Source organism: Geotrypetes seraphini, chromosome 3, assembly GCF_902459505.1.
Source record: "Geotrypetes seraphini chromosome 3, aGeoSer1.1, whole genome shotgun sequence".
In the NCBI taxonomy this organism is placed as follows: Eukaryota; Metazoa; Chordata; class Amphibia; order Gymnophiona; family Dermophiidae; genus Geotrypetes; species Geotrypetes seraphini.
This window is the reverse complement of record NC_047086.1, coordinates 206255971-206271749: the sequence shown is the minus strand read 5'-3', so window position 1 is coordinate 206271749 and position 15779 is coordinate 206255971. Positions and strand designations below refer to the sequence as shown.

Below are 15779 nucleotides of genomic sequence, written 5' to 3'. Positions count from 1 at the left end.
CTCTTCTGAGTTGCCTACCTTTTAGCTCAGTTCCTTGTCCATGGATACACCAAACTATTGTATTGCCTCATAAGATACTGTATATAGATGAGGACACTGAAACCTGGTTAGCTAAATGGCAGCAGGGACGATAAGGCTGCCTTTAAATTGAAAGCATTAATTTCTGAACAAGAATGATTTGAAAATGCTAATACTTAAATGAATGTATTAATTTTATAAGAGAAATGCTCATCGGTTCAAGCACTGCAAAGTTTTAGCCAGGGGAACTGGAGAGGAAAAGTGAAAACAACATGATCAGTTTAAAGATGTCCACTGGAGTACTTAAGTGATTACTATTTTATTTTGTCTTGTCTGTGTGTATTGTCACCACCACTATAGCCCAGGGCTGGGCTCTATAGCAATCCTAGTGGTTAACATAAACAGTGCACCAGCGTGTGACTCGGCATGGAGTCACCCTGCAGGACTGGATTCTCAGCAGTAATCAAAATTAAAGCCAAATAAAATAAAGTCCCAACAATTGTAGTGGATTATAGAAATAGTTCTTTTTACTCAATCCTTCATGCAGGTAAGTAATTCATTAAACTTTCACAACATTGGTCAGGATTTCGCACCGCATTAAAGAAATACTGTCAAAAATGGCAAGAAAATAAAACAGTCCAAAAATAAAGTCCAAAACTTTCTTTTACTCTTAACAAAGTCCCAATCGCTCTTGAGACCAAAGCTCTCCACAGAGCACCAGCTCTGCCTGCTCCAAAACAGGTAATTCAGCAAATCAAAAATGCAGTTCAGGATAATAGTTTCCCAAATTCTCAGTCCTTAAGAAAAATGAGGAAAGCCTCTGGCAACATTTATGACCGCCAGGAAAGGAGAGTGCACAGGTTTTGTCAAAATACAGCCACAGAAATGGCTTTCAAAATCCCACCCAGAGTGAAAACAAAACCTCTCCCCACACACTCCTAGCTTTCCCAAAACCAACATAAAAAAAAACACAGCAAACAAACAGTTCCCAAAAATCCAAACTCACTGTTTGTAGCTTGAGGTCACATCCACCTGCATAGGCTCAGGGTAATTAGCTTCACAACCTGCACAAGCTTCTTGACATTCCATAGGCTCTCCATTCAAGAGTGGCAAGTCTTCATCTTGTCCAGCCTCTGTCAGCTCCATAGGCATAGGGTTGTTGCTCCTGTTTGGCCCAGGTGGATCTTTAGGGAGGCAAGGCCTGAACTTCCTCCCTAACCAGCCTGCTGGTTTGAATTCCACTGCTGGCTAACATACCCTAGGGGTGTGGCCTGATCTGAGTGAGTCAGCAGAAGTCCAGGGGCCTCTTGAGCTCCCCCGGTGGTGACTCGAACAAAGCTCACTTACTTCCTCCTCAGACGAATCCAGCTCCCGAAACATAATCCTGGGAGATCTGGGAATTTCCCTTCCGTGTTTTTATTTTTACAGTTTTCCCTGGCTTAACTGGGACCTTGGCAGGCCCCGGGTCTGACTGGTCACAGTATGTGTTAACTAGATTGCAGACTCTCCTATCTGGGTCTGTATGCTGCTGCACACATGCCTTGTAGTACTATATAAAGAACTGGTGAAAAAGAACAAATACAGTGCCTTGTATGTCGGGGAGAAAACAATCTCTTTCCTTCTTCTCTTTTGGTCAGGAGGCCTGTGAAAACAAAAATTGGCCATTCAGAGCCTAGTCCCATGGGGTAGGGGTACCAAAATTGCACTTCATAGCAGCTAAAGCATGACTGAGATTCACAACTTAGTAAACATTCCATGCCTGCAGCTGGCATTTTCAACCCAGGATCATGTTAGCAAAATGAATAAGTCTCTGAGGTTGTAGGCTGTGAGCCTTTATTTTCTGGCTAATCAAGTGGTATATTTTCTTTTTTCTAAAGGTATTTTTTCCCTAGACAATTCTTGATACAACATTTTTGGACTGCACAGCAGCAAGAAGAGTTTATGGATGTGTACCATTCCATCCGGGCAGAGTCTTATCCTGAAGTCTTATCTGGATTGCAGCAGGCAGTTCCTAGGCTGCAGGACCAGCATCTTAAAGAAAAGATGTTGCAGCTTTGCACAGAGGTACTCCAGAAAGAGAGGCATGTGACATCTGAGCAGAGCTTCACAAAATGTATTTATTAATTCAATTTTCTATACCGTTCTCCCAGGGGAGTTAGAATGGTTTACATGAATGTATTCAGGTACTCAAGCATTTTTCCCTGTCTGTCCCAGCAAGCTCACAATGTATCTAATGTATCTGGGGCACTAGGGGGATTAAGTGAGTTGCCCAGTGTCACAAAGAGCATGGTTAATCAAATGATGCCTCTTCCTTTCTTGGGTATGTGATCAAAACCAAATATATTTCTTCTTCCTGGTCCCACCCTGAGGTTGTGGGTTCCAACCCACGCTGCTCATTGTGACCCTGGGCAAGTCACGTAATCCCTCCATTGCCCAAGGTACATTGTGAGTACATTGTGAGCAGGAAAAAATGCTTGAGTACCTGAATAAATTCTAATCAAGAGACTGAGAGGAGGAAGGAGGATTTGGGAGAGTCAGAGAAGGAGAGATAAAAATGGGGAAGGTTAGTTATTCACCAAGGAAGAAATGTATTCCTACTATTGTCACCCCTTCCCCTTTCAAATTCTTGGGCAGGGAAAATACCAAGCAAGTACATTTCACATCTGGCAAGTAACTCCTAGGTAGTTTTTGAAGCCCTGCATTGAAGGGACATATATACAGTACTTTCAATACCTCATGCACCAGATGTAAAAGCTGATAGAGAACCCAGTTGTCCCAAGACTAAATGCAGCTCCTACAGTACTACACTACATCAGTCAACAAGCTTATGGAGCAAAAGCAGTACTTAAAGCCAGTAAACTTTTTTTTTTTTTTTTAACTCCTGCATCTGTTGTCCAGGGGTTTAATTCCCTGCAGTTCTGAAGAGGGAATCCTACCTCATTCTCTCCCACCCTTGCAAAAATAAAAAAAACAAAAAACCCTTTACAAATGAAATGTGTAATTGTTACTGCAGAATATCTGCTTGAGTCTTATATTTTGTTCTGGAAGACAGATGTCTCAAAATGCTTATCTTTTAGGCCGTTTTCTCCACTTTTTTCCAAGTGAAATGTTTCTCAGAGCTTTAAAAAATTGTAACATTGTGCAAAATATATAGTAGCCCTAAAGTTTTGTGCAAACTGAATGATTTGTGAAATGGAAATCTGGTCCTTTTTTGTCCTAGTATAGTCAAATAATTTCCACAGGCCCTCAAGCAGTACACATTCATTAAAACAGAGCTGCACAGGCTCATCAGTTTCAAGCATTGAATTCCACCCAAAGTTATCTGAAAGCTCTACAGGTTGAATTTATTTCTTCAAACCTCAGTCCCATCCTGGGATGGGATTAAAACATTGGCAAGTATTGGACTGTGTTGTAGTTGGTGTAAGCCACTCTCTCTTACTCTTTGGCGTATTTATTTAGGATAACGCCCTTCATGCAGGTATAGTATGATGGAAGATGAGCTGTTTTCATACATTTACCATCCAAGGTTCAGCATGGTTCTCAACCGGCAGTTGCAGAACTGAAGAATGTGAGTTGGGCCTTCTCTGGACCTCCCTTGAATCTGAAGCATCTGAAAATGCACGATATGGTGAGTGCCTATCCTGCTGTCTGCCTCAGACTCATGCTGATAAGTAGAGTTTTCACTTAGCTCAATGTGTATTTGTCTGGCTATATTTTCAAAAAGAGATTTAATCCTATGGGCCTACAGTTTTCTCTGCATTAATTATGTGGAAGAAAGCAGAGAAGAAGGGATATGATTAATTTCCATAGAGTACAAAAGAGGATAGATTTTTCATGGAAGGAAATTCAGAGGAAATGCTCTTTTAGATGGTGGTGGATACCTGCAACCACAGAAGAGATGAGAGCTGAAACAATGATGGACGGCGGTGAGGGTGGGAGATGACTGAAGATTGAATGGTACCTGCTATGATACATTTTAGGGAAACATTTAGCTCAATTGTTATAACATTTGTTAGACTAAAGACATCCTTGGCCTTCATTTACAGCTATCTAGTGTTTAATACACCTATTTTACAGTATATCTCCTTCATACTCAATCCCTGCACTATGCTAACAGTGCTTGGCCATGGGCCACAGACCTGAATGTATAACTTATATTTGACCTTAGATGTCACTATCAAGCAGCCTCCCTAGCATCAGCTGGCCTGGCAATTGAACCCAGTCTTCTGCATTGTAGTTCACAACACTGATGAACCACTGGACTCTGGTCCTGGTTCCTTTTTATTAAATTTTTAAAAAATATTTCTCCTTTAGAAAGCATTGAGCCGGGTTCTATTCCTGACGCCCTACTTACCCATGTTTTTCCTGCGCTGGCGGCTAGAGAATAACACATTTGAGCTTCATCACCTTGACATGGCTCTCCTGAAGCTTGGAGTTAACGAACTCTCGGACAAAGAACTCAAAAATGTAAGTGGGGATGGGGTTGTTCTCCTAAAATTTTTAATAATGGCTTTTTTATTTTTTTAGCTCTTGGATGTCATCAAAAAGTATGTTTCATGGCTATGTTTTTTGCATTTAGAAAGGGAGTGACAGAATATATTATAACATGCTCCACTGATGTATGTGTTTAGGCGTGTTATGTCCGAGGACTGAATCCTACTCAACTGACTGCAGCAGAATGCAGAGTCTGGATCAACCAGTGGCTTCAGCTCTCCAGCAGATTGAAAGGTAAAGTGATTTGAGGTTCTTCAAGTGCATTCTGCTTGTTGCTAGCACAGCTGCTGCAACTGGTGCATTGAACTGGAGGCACTGCTTTCTGCCCTTCTCAGCCAGCTGAAGTGTATTTCTTAATTTAAGCTCTGCTCCATTTCACTACAGCCAAAAAGAGGGGAATTTGAGGTGTTAACTCTAGTGGCACCTACTGACCTTAGAATTGTCCTTTCTGATTTAGATTTGTATACCAAAGCAACAACAGAAAAATCCAGAGTGTCTCAAATCTGTCTCTGCTTTGATAGTGGGGTTGCAGCAGGGTTTGACTGGGTGAGAAGAGAATGCAGCCAGACTGCTCATGCCTCCTTCTCCAAATATTCTAAATATAGAAATTTAAAAATTTTATCAAAAGAAAAAATAACAATGGTGTCAAATTGATAACTAAAAATAAAAATTTGACACTTACTGTTCTTCGTGTCGCTGTCGGGTCTCTCCATGCCACTAACCTTTAAGGAAATACAAAACTACTTCTGCGGGAGATCACATGATGCCTTGAGTGGTGCAGGACATGATTCCCTGGTGCTGCTCTGAGGTCTGGGTTCCCACCCTCCCTGGATTCTCAATCCATGCCTCTTTCTTGTGCTGTGGGGATAAATACAATTCTAAGGAGAGATATATAATCAAATCTCAGGAAATTATGGTGAATCAAGCTCAGAAAAAGGACAAAGTTTCACATGGCAAGGTCACGGATGATAAAATGGCGCCTAACCCCTCTCTAGGACCAGATCAACACCTACCTCAATTGAAAGATGAAATCACTATGGCAGTGGTCTGTGCTTTGAACTCTCACTTCCAAACAATTATGGAACAACTTACCTTGCTCCACAACATTCTTACAGATGTTGCAAAGTGCACGGGTGAATTGGAAGTGCGGGTCTCTGATTTGGAGGATCAGTCTCAGGCCTCTCAGTCGGAGGTTGACCAGTTAAAGCAACAAATCCAGGTGGCGACTGACAAGATTGATGATTTGGAAAACAGATCTCGCCATGACAATTTATGCTTCATGGGATTTCCTGAAACCCTCTCAGATGCTCAGATTATTCTGGTCTTGTAGGACTGGTTGTTGGAACAGTTTCTATCATCGTCAGAAGGTCGGCCTTACCGGATTGAATAGGCTCATCGACACTGGGTCGGAAACATGAAGGGACCATACTTCCCTGGCCAATTATTGCCAAGTTTCACAGTTATAAACAAAAAGCGGAGCTTTTTCACCGATACAAACTGAAATGCAGTGACCTCTGCTATGAGAATTTACTTATTTGGCTTTTCCAAGATTATCAGGCCTTATTTGACCGCCACCGGGCCTACCATGTGGTTTGTATGCAGCTTGTAGAGCACAAAATGTGCTTTATGCTATTTTACCCAGCTCAATTAAAGATTAATGTTGAGGATAGCTGGAAGTCCTTTGCATCACCGCAGGAACTGAAATCATGATCATCTACTGCAGGAATCCTCTCTTGAGATTCTACATGTGACTGGTTGGTGGCTGACATCCCACCCTATGAGACTGTCTCTTCTCCCCCAATATTTTCTTTGGATTATTCAATTTATTCTGGTTTTTGAAGGGTTTCCATGGATGGGGATCTGGGGGGGTGTCTCTCGATTGCTTAATTCATGTGGTTTTCTTTGGTGCTAACTCACCGTTGAGAACAATAGGCCTATTTCACAGGGGGGAGGTTGGTTAGGGGGGTTGGGTGTTCAGGGCGGGAGGATTTTAGGGGGATATTGTGGGATAAGCAGTGTTTGGAGTGTTAGGACTGTGCGAGGGAGAGTGACTGTGCATTTGGGTGCAGCTGAGGTAGAAATTTTCAGTGGTGCGCTTGTTGACACATGACACTTGTGGTGTAAGCTGAGCACCCGGTAAGTTTCTGATTGATAATACGTTTATTGGTTTGATTGCTTTATGGGATAACTGGGGCTAAATCTACTTTATCAGTGCACTTGGTATCTTGGAATGTACCGGACGTTAACTCTCCTATGAAAAGAACCAAATTGTTATCCTATTTGCATAGACAGGCAGTAGACATTGCTTGCTTGCAGGAGACCAAATTGACTGGTCATGAAACTTAAGACAGGTTGGGTTGGGGAACTTTATTGTTCATCTACGGAATGTAAAAAGGGCGGGGTGACGACATTGATTAGTAAGTGCCTACAATGTTTTTTTCCAAAAATTGGTGGGAGCAGCTTTAGGACCCGATGCTGGTCCTCTTATTTTGACAGGAGATCTTAACCAAGTACTGGATCTGCTTCTGGATCGGTCTTCCCCTAGCCAGCTGCCACTGAGTCAACACAAAGGGGTCCTTTTTCTGTGTCCCACGCTAAAGCTTATAGACCCATGGTGTCTTTTACATCCTTTCAATCATGACTATACCCACATCCCACTCTCATTCAATGTGGCCTAGAATAGACTATATTCTTGTCTCTTACTGTTTGTTTTCCCTGATAATCTCATCTAATATTGGGCCACAGGTCATCTCAGACCATGCAATGGTGGTTTTAGACAAGGAGGTGGAAGCAGAAGCTGAAGGTTTCCTTCCTATCTTCATGACAACCCCCATTTTCAGCAATACCTGGTGGAGCAATGGGCTGATTTATCTACATTTTAATGGACAGCATGCAGACGACCCAGTGTTGTTCTGGGAAGCATCTAAGGTGGTCCTTCATGGAGATGTCATTGCTTATGTTGCTACTAGAAATTGCCGTATAGCAACTGGGATAGTTTCCTTGGAAAGGCAGCTCCAAAGGGCTAAAAGGACTTATATTCACCACTCCACTCTTGCATATAAGAAGACCATGCTAGCGACTCAGGCGGCTCTTAATTCTTTATTATATGACCGGGCTAAACTGTTTTTTTGGATTTGGGAATCTTCCCGGCCCCTTTCTTGCTCGTGTAACTAAGTCCTGGGGTAGTTCTCGACTAGTCTGCTCCCTCTACCTCCTGTGTGGGTCTCTAATTAATGCTATGGAGCAGATATCCAAAGCTTTTTGTGATTATTTTTCTCATCTGTACATGGCTCAATCTGACTCCCAATCTTCCTTGGTTGACACCTATTTGGCGAACACCACTCTCCTGCGGCTGACCTATTAAATGTTAGAAACGCTCAATGCGCACTTGAGAGCCATGGAGATCCAACAGGTTATTAAGTCCATGAAAATTTGCAAAGCCCCTGGTCCTGACAGATTTACAGTAGAATACTTTAAATCCATGATATATCACCTCCTGGAACCATTGGCATGCATTTTTACTAGTTGTGTTAAAAGGGAATTCTTTCCTAGTGGTATAACATATGCTGTCATAACCCTTATCCCAAAGCTTGGGAAAGACTCCCTCCATGTCAAATCGTACTATCTCGACCTTAAGATTTTTGCACGGATATTGGCAGACCAGTTGGCAGTATATCTGCCACAGTTGATTGGGGAGGAACAAGTTTGCTTCGTGCAAGGATGCCAATCAGTGGTTAATGTTCGCAAGGACTTGTCTGCTCTGGCTTTTAGCCAGTGCAGATGCTTACCTGGTCTGCTGGTCAGTTTGGATGCGGACAAGGCATTTGACCGGGTAGAGTGGTCATTTCTGTTTCCTACTTTATCTCATATGGGTTTGATTGTTGGTTTCTGGAAAGTTTGCTGACCCTGTATAAAAATCCTCCAGCTTTTGTGCTCATTAATAGTGCCCCTTCTCCTTTCTCAATCTCACATGGCACTCACCGGGGTTGCCTCCTCTCCCCATTATTGTTTTTTATTTACTTGGAGCCCCTGCTTAACTGCAAACCCAAAATGTGGACATTTTGCTTTAACTGGACATGAATTAAAAGCCTTGGCTTTTGCTGATGACCTGATGCTCATATTGACAGACCCTGAGTGTTTCTCTTCCCTGCCTGTTTAGTGGCCCTAGATGAATATGGATTCCTCTCGGGCTTTTTGTTGAATAAGCAAAAGTCTGTAGCCCTCCCCTATCTCAAAACCCTGCATGCTCAATGGCATGGCCCCTTCTCGCTGACTTCAGCACCTGAGCAAATTGTATATTTGGGGACTATAATACCTAGGACCTTGGCTGACTTACATGATTTAAATATACAGCCATTGGTGACTCAGATAAAGCTCCGCCTCTTGACTTGGAGATATTTCCCTATTTCATTATTGGGCTGTATAACCCTTTATAATCCTATATAATAAAACCCTAGCCGTGCATGTGCACTTACCTGCGTGCTTCCGTGATCTCTGATCAGTAGGTCTGTGGCCAGCAGGAGTGCGGATGCGGCGACCAAAGCGGAGAAACACAGCACAGCCGGCGACTCCCCCCTCCCGCCCTCACTCACCGCCAAAACCACCACCGCCAAAGCCTCCTCCTTCTCGCCGGCTCACCCGCATTTCAATTAAGAGAAAAGCGCTGCACCGCACTAACGCTGGCCTCGCCGTCTTCTGTCCACTGCGGCCCGCCCTCTCTGACTACTTCCTGTTTCTGCTAGGGTTGGCCACAGTAGATAGAAGATGCCGAAGCCAGCGGTAGCGTGGTGCAGCGCTTTTCTCTCAATTTCAACATGGCAGCTGGGAAGAGGGCGGCGGGAAATGCTGCTGCTGCACAGGGAAGGCCGGGAAATGCTGCTGCTGCTCAGGAAAGGCTGGGATATGCTGCTGCTCCACAGGGAAAGGTGGGAAATGCTGCTGCACAGGGAAGTATGTGTGTGTGTGGGGGGGAAATGCTGCTTCTGCACAGGGAAGGGTGGGAAATGCTGCTTCTGCACAGGGAAGTGTGTGTGGGGGGGGAATGCTGCTGCTGCACAGGGAAGGGTGGGAAATGCTGCTGCTGCACAGGGAAGTATGTGTGGGGGAAATGCTGCTTCTGCACAGGGAAGGCAGGGAAATGCTGCTGCTGCACAGGGAAGGGTGGGAAATGCTGCTGCTGCTGCACAGGGAAGTGTGTGTGTGTGAGAGAAATGCTGCTTCTGCACAGGGAAGGCTGGGAAATGCTGCTGCTGCACAGGGAAGGGCAGGAGGGAAATGCTGCTGCACAGGGAAGTGGAGGGGACGGAGAGGGAAAGGGGGCCTGGGAGCAATCTTGGTTTGCTTTCGGGGAGGGGAGACAGAAGGGGGCCATGGAGAGACAGAAAGACAGGCAGGCAAGCAGCGCATTAGAACGAAAGACAGACACACAGAAAGACAGCAGGCAGGGAGAGAGACAGAAAGAAAGAAAGACAGACAGACAGGGTGCCAGAGAGAGAACCAGAAAGAAAGAAGGACAGGGAGGGAGGGAGAAGAAAGGAAGAGAGACAGGGGCAGGGAGAGACACAGAAAGAAAGACAGACAGACATATATTCTAGCACCCGTTAATGTAACGGGCTTAAACACTAGTATGATGATAATATGGCTGTATGTTTATCAAATGGAGTGCCTCAGGGATCAGTGCTGGGTCCAATTCTGTTCAATATGTTTGTAAACGGCATTGCTGAAAGGTTAGACGGTAAGGTTAGCCTGTTTGCGGATAATACCAAGATTTTTAACAGACTGGACACCCTGGAGGGAGTGGAAAACATGAAAAAGGACCTGCAAAAGTTAAAATTCAGTGTGAAGAATATAGCCACGCAGCCTGTGACCTCAACCACTGCCTACCATACCTGTTAAAAACCTCCAGTACTTTATTTTGTGCCTCCTCTTACAAACTTTGCTCACAGCCAGCCTTTTCCCACAAGACCTCAGTGAAATCGTCACCCCAATCCTAAAGGACCCCCAAAGGAGCAACAGATCAACCATCCAACTACAGACCCATAGCCTCAATACCACTTTATGTCAAGCTAATGGAAGGCCTCGTAGCTAAACTCCTCAACAACTACCTAGAAAACCACAACTTACTCCACACTACACAGTCTGGTTTCAGAGCCAATTACAGCATAGAGACACTACTGAGACCCCTCCTGGACACAGCTAGACAACACCTCAGCTTTTGACCTGGTAGACCATGACATTCAAATAATAGATTCAATAGGAATCACAGGTGAAGTACACACATAGTTTCAAGGATTCCTACAATCCAGGACTTATAGAGTAAAGTCAAACAAAGAAAAATCCAACCCCTGTGGCGTACCCCAAGGATTGCCTTTATCTCCCACACTCTTCAACCTCTACATTGCATCCCTCGGCACCTGCCTAGAAAAATTAGGCCTAATCTCCTATAGCTATACAGACGACATCACCGTTCTCATTCCTTTTGATCAACCAGCGCCCTTCATGACAGACACACTACACAGAATAATAATAATAATAACTTTATTTTTCTATACCGCCGTAGTCAGGCGACTTCTAGGCGGTTTACATTGTAAGAGGGCTGAACACTAGAAACAGTAGCAACATGGATGAAAGAGCACAAACTGAAACTGAATCCTGACAAAACAAAATTCATCCTCTGCGAAAATAACAAAACCCCAACCATAACAAACCTAGTAATAAACTCAATCACATACCCCATTCAACCCACTCTAAAACTTCTGGGAATGCTGATAGACGGAGGTTGTACCATGCAGCCACAAATTAACAAAACAATACATAAATCATTTGCAGTCATAAGAAAAACCTAAGGCAAGTTCGAAAATTCTTCAACAAAAAACAATTCCAGCTCTTGGTCTAGTCCCTAGTCCTGGATCTTCTAGACTACTGCAACATCCTCTATCTCCCCTGCCCCGCAACCATGATAAAACAACTACAAACAGTACAAAACACAGCTCTGAGACTTATCTACTCACTGAGGAAATACGACCACAACACAGTGGCTTATCTCGATTCACACTGGCTCCCAATACAAGCAAGAAAACTATTCAAATTCTACTGTCTACTATTTAAAACTATAAACAGAGACTGCCCAGCCTACTTGAACAACCGACTAATCCAAACAACCACAACCAGACATAGGAGAACCCACACTCCATTCGCAACCTCCAATCAAAAACATCAAATGAAAAAAAAATGTACAATGGCCTCCTGGCCACTCAGGCAGCAACATTAGACTACCAATTCTCCAATTTACTGATCACAACCCCAGACTACAAATCCTTCAGAAAAGAAATAAAAACCCTGCTATTCAAGAAATTCTTAAAGATAAACTAACACATCAAGAATCATCTCAATCCCCAATAGCGACCCACTCCACTCCATAACTCCTTATGTATTCCTAAATGTCCAAATAACTCCTTATGTAATCCACCTTGAACCGCAAGGTAATGGCGGAATAGAAATCACTAATGTAATGTAATGTAGGTCATTGATGAGGTCGCATTAGAAGTATTGTGTTCAGTTTTGGAGGCCATATCTGGTGAAGGATATAAAATGACTTGAAGCGGTCCAGAGAAAGGTAACAAAAATGTTAAGGGGTTTGAGCCAAAAGAAGTATGAGAAGAGACTGGAAGACCTAAATAAGTATACTCTGGATGAGAGAAGAGACAGGGGAGATATGATACAGATGTTTAAATACTTGAAGGTATTAATTTAGAACCAAATCTATTCCAGAGAAGAGAAAATGGTAAAACTAGAGGGCATAATTTGAGGTTGCAGGGAGGAAGACTCAGGAGCAATGTTAGGAAATCTCTTTTTCACGGAGAGGGTGGTAGATGCCTGGAATGCCCTCCCAAGGGAAGTGGTGGAGAGGAAAATGGTGATGGAGTTAAAAAACATAGAGGATCTCTAATTAGAAAGTGACGGATGTAAATTAAAGAACTAAGACTTTCACGGTCTGTGTCCCATATGTGGTGATTTGGTTTAGGATGGGCTGGGGAGGGCATCAATGGGAATTCTAGTAACTTGGAACATGAAGATGTTATTGACCAGACTTTATGATAGATATCTTGCAAACAGGATGGTTGGATAGGCTGGAGTGAGCTTGGATGGCAACTTCAGCATTTGGAACCTAAGACATATTCATGATTGGTTTCAATTAACATCTTTACTTTTCTTGGACTCCAGTGGAACTCCAATTTTGGAAACCCACTTTAGTTACTCACTTCACGTGCCTAGATTCCCGGCTGTTGTCTTGGGGAATATTCGCTGCTGCTTTCTGACGTCCCTGCAACAGACATGCTGTCAGGTGTGCAAATATTTACAATTAGACCCTACTGTGACCCACTCCTGCCTATTTGTGGTAATGGCAAGTTTTCCCCAGGAATGACATTTGTTGGATTTCATGGTGGCAGGCAGAGGTGAGTACTGCATTTATACTAGGTCCTTACAGATGAGGGTGGCCTACAGGCTTTCTCCTCATTACAATCCAGCTTTCACTGGCACAGTATAGATGTTTTGACCTACTTGCAGCTGAAACACTATATGGCCTCTCTTCCAACTTTGTCACTCACCACTGCTACCTATGAGCGACTCTCTGATCTGTATTGGTTGGATACCCAGTTAATAGTACTCCTTAAATATTTTCGCCATTCCTTGTTAGACCTTGTCCCTCTTTTGGATTTTGAGTGTGTGGCATTGGCATGGCGAGTTGAGCAAGGTCGCCATTTGCAGAAATATCTGAAAGTACTATATGGGCTATTACTGGAAGTATTTTGAATTGGGTTATAAATTCATTTGTAGATATATATTGCACCTTAGCGTGCTTATCAAGCAATACTCTCCGCAGTCGGGGACTGCCCAAAGTGTACAGTTTCTAGGGCCTCTTTGTCCCATATGTTTTGGGCTTGCCCTCATGTGGACCTCTGTTTTCTCCCATGTGGAGCTCATGTGGCAGATCCATTGACACAGCGATTGCTACAGTCTGTTCTGACTTTTTGATCTGCAACATCCCTAGGGGGCTCAAGGGGTTCTTTAGGCGCACTGTATTAATAGGCCTTAAGGTTATCCTCACTGGTTGGATTGCACCTTCTGGCCCTACTTATTCACACTGGCGCTCTAAAATATTACATCTTTTGGTGATGGAGAGCATGGGTTTATCTGACTGGGACTCCCGACAGGGACAAATGTTGCTGTCTATTTGGCAGCTTTTTCTGTATACACTGACCCCAATAACACGCAGTCAGATCCTGGCTGGCAGATTTTGAACAGTATCCTTTTTTTTTTCCTTTCCCCTCGCTTTCCCACAGTTTGAGGGTGTAGGGTTGGAGGGTGGGACATGTTTGGACAGCTTTATGATTGTTATCCCATATATGATAGCATTGAACCTCACGGTATAGCGGTATACAAGAAATAAAATTATTATTATTATTGTTCACACTGTGGTGTTTCACTTACATTGCTGTAATTTTTGTATCTTCTCTTTCTTTGAAAATTTGAATAAACATTTATAATTTTTTTTTAAAACCTACTTGTGTAGAGCTTGCTGCAAAATTCCAAACAAAAGATAAAGATTATGAGAAAACAACAAAATGAATTAACTAAACATTTGTAAGCATAGTTGCTTCCTCAACCTAGGAACTCTCAGGGGTAATTAAGTTGTTTGCGTATGTCACTGTTGGTGTTTTCATAGAGAATAAACACATCGCTAGCTTCCACCTGTTACTTATGCTTTACTTAAATCAACGTGTTGTAGTTGTTGGAAATGTGCTTATGCTTCCCCTGCCCTTTTATTCACTACAGGGGAAAGAATAGCAAATGCTGAGGTTACTGGACTGGGGAAACGGTGGAGTGAAAGACTTCCAGTCCTGCAGCTGATAGGGAAAAGGGGTAAATTATGGATTAGGGCACAGGTATTTATAGTTTCTTTATCTCTGGGCTTTTTTTTCAGATTCTGAGATTTCTCTCTTGTTGTTCAGTCTGGTTTTGCTCTCGACCAACTACTTCCGCTCTTCCAGGCATTGATGGCATGGACTCTGTGGATTGTATGTAGGTGGTTTCCTGACACTTCAACACAGGAAGAAAGTTTTGCTGTACTGAGAGAGAATTTTTCTTTTCAAGTGCAGATACTGTGTTTTTACTTGGCACCAAAAAGCCAGAGAACTTAAAGCTACCAGAAACTGTGGCTGTTCAGCTTCAGCACTGCAGGATATGAGGATCAGGCCTTGTCCTTTTAAGAAAGACGGAAGGCCTTGAGCTCTGAGATTTCTTAGTGGGTGCTCCAGCATTTCCAATGAGCCACAAAATCCAGCTGAGTGGGAAGCGAGGGGCTGGTGCAGCCAGAAGCTCTTGTTGGGAAAGGTACCCAGATTTTCTGCTTTGGGGCCGATATGCACCAAGGTTCTGTCTGGAGGATGCTGTGACTCCACAGTCCATGACAAAATTTGCTCTTCACCATTTTGGTTAATGGGGGCTGTTTGCTATTGCAGTGGTATACCATATCATTCCTGCCTCCCCTGTACTGTATGCTGTGGAAAAAAGTTACAAAGCATGTTTTTCCTAGGTCGGTTTCCAGAGAAGCCTTGTCAGGAGCTACAGTATCTTTTCCTATTGCAAGAAGAAAAATTATTAAAGTGTCTTTTGTTTCTATTTTATTTTTTTTTTAGGTATATTTAAAGGAGGACTAACTAATTTCAAGTATATCCTTGTTAATGAATGTTGTTGGTGGCTAGTGAACATACAAGCACATTACCTATAGATTTTCATGTGCTGTATGGCAGTGCCAAGCCAAAAATCCCTCTCACTAGATGAACACTATCTGTATAGCGAAGAGAGAGAGCCACAAAATTAGCTGGATATTGGCAAAGTTGGCCATCATTCAACTAATCTGTTTTTAGTTCAGGTTTGCTCAGTAGCTCTGCTTAAAGTAAATGGATAGCGGTGGCACTAGCACTGACTGCATTGTACATATATTCAGCACAGCATACTATAGAGCTCATTTTAGAAACCTTGTACGATAAATCCATCTGTAAAATGTGGCATTTGCACATGTAGATCGCTTTCATGTGTAAATGATTTCAGAATGCCAATATTTCCAGATGGATGATGCTTAGAATGCCGAGATATTAAAAGGTGTGTGTGTCAGAAAATGAGATGTGTGTTTCCCATTTTAAAGTGGGAATAGACATAGTTCCAAAAACATCCTCCTTGGCATTTGTATTTCCTGTGCAACC

The 15779-nt window shown here is 43.0% G+C and overlaps 1 protein-coding gene across 7 annotated transcripts in view; it reads left to right on the top strand.

The window, feature by feature from the left end:
- LETMD1 (LETM1 domain containing 1) overlaps positions 1-15200 on the top strand; it is an 85460-nt gene extending 70260 nt beyond the window's left edge. For 6 of the 7 annotated variants that reach the window (XM_033936839.1, XM_033936842.1, XM_033936838.1 and 3 more), the window contains 5 exons: positions 1896-2082; positions 3545-3646; positions 4333-4485; positions 4650-4746; positions 14498-15200. In XM_033936839.1, the coding sequence (XP_033792730.1) occupies positions 1896-2082; positions 3545-3646; positions 4333-4485; positions 4650-4746; positions 14498-14571 (613 nt within the window). In that variant the 3' untranslated portion in view covers positions 14572-15200. Of the gene's footprint in view, positions 1-1895; positions 2083-3544; positions 3647-4332; positions 4486-4597; positions 4747-14497 lie in introns of those variants that run through there. The other variant, XM_033936840.1, reaches the window with a different exon arrangement.
- The last annotated feature ends 579 nt before the right edge of the window (positions 15201-15779 follow it).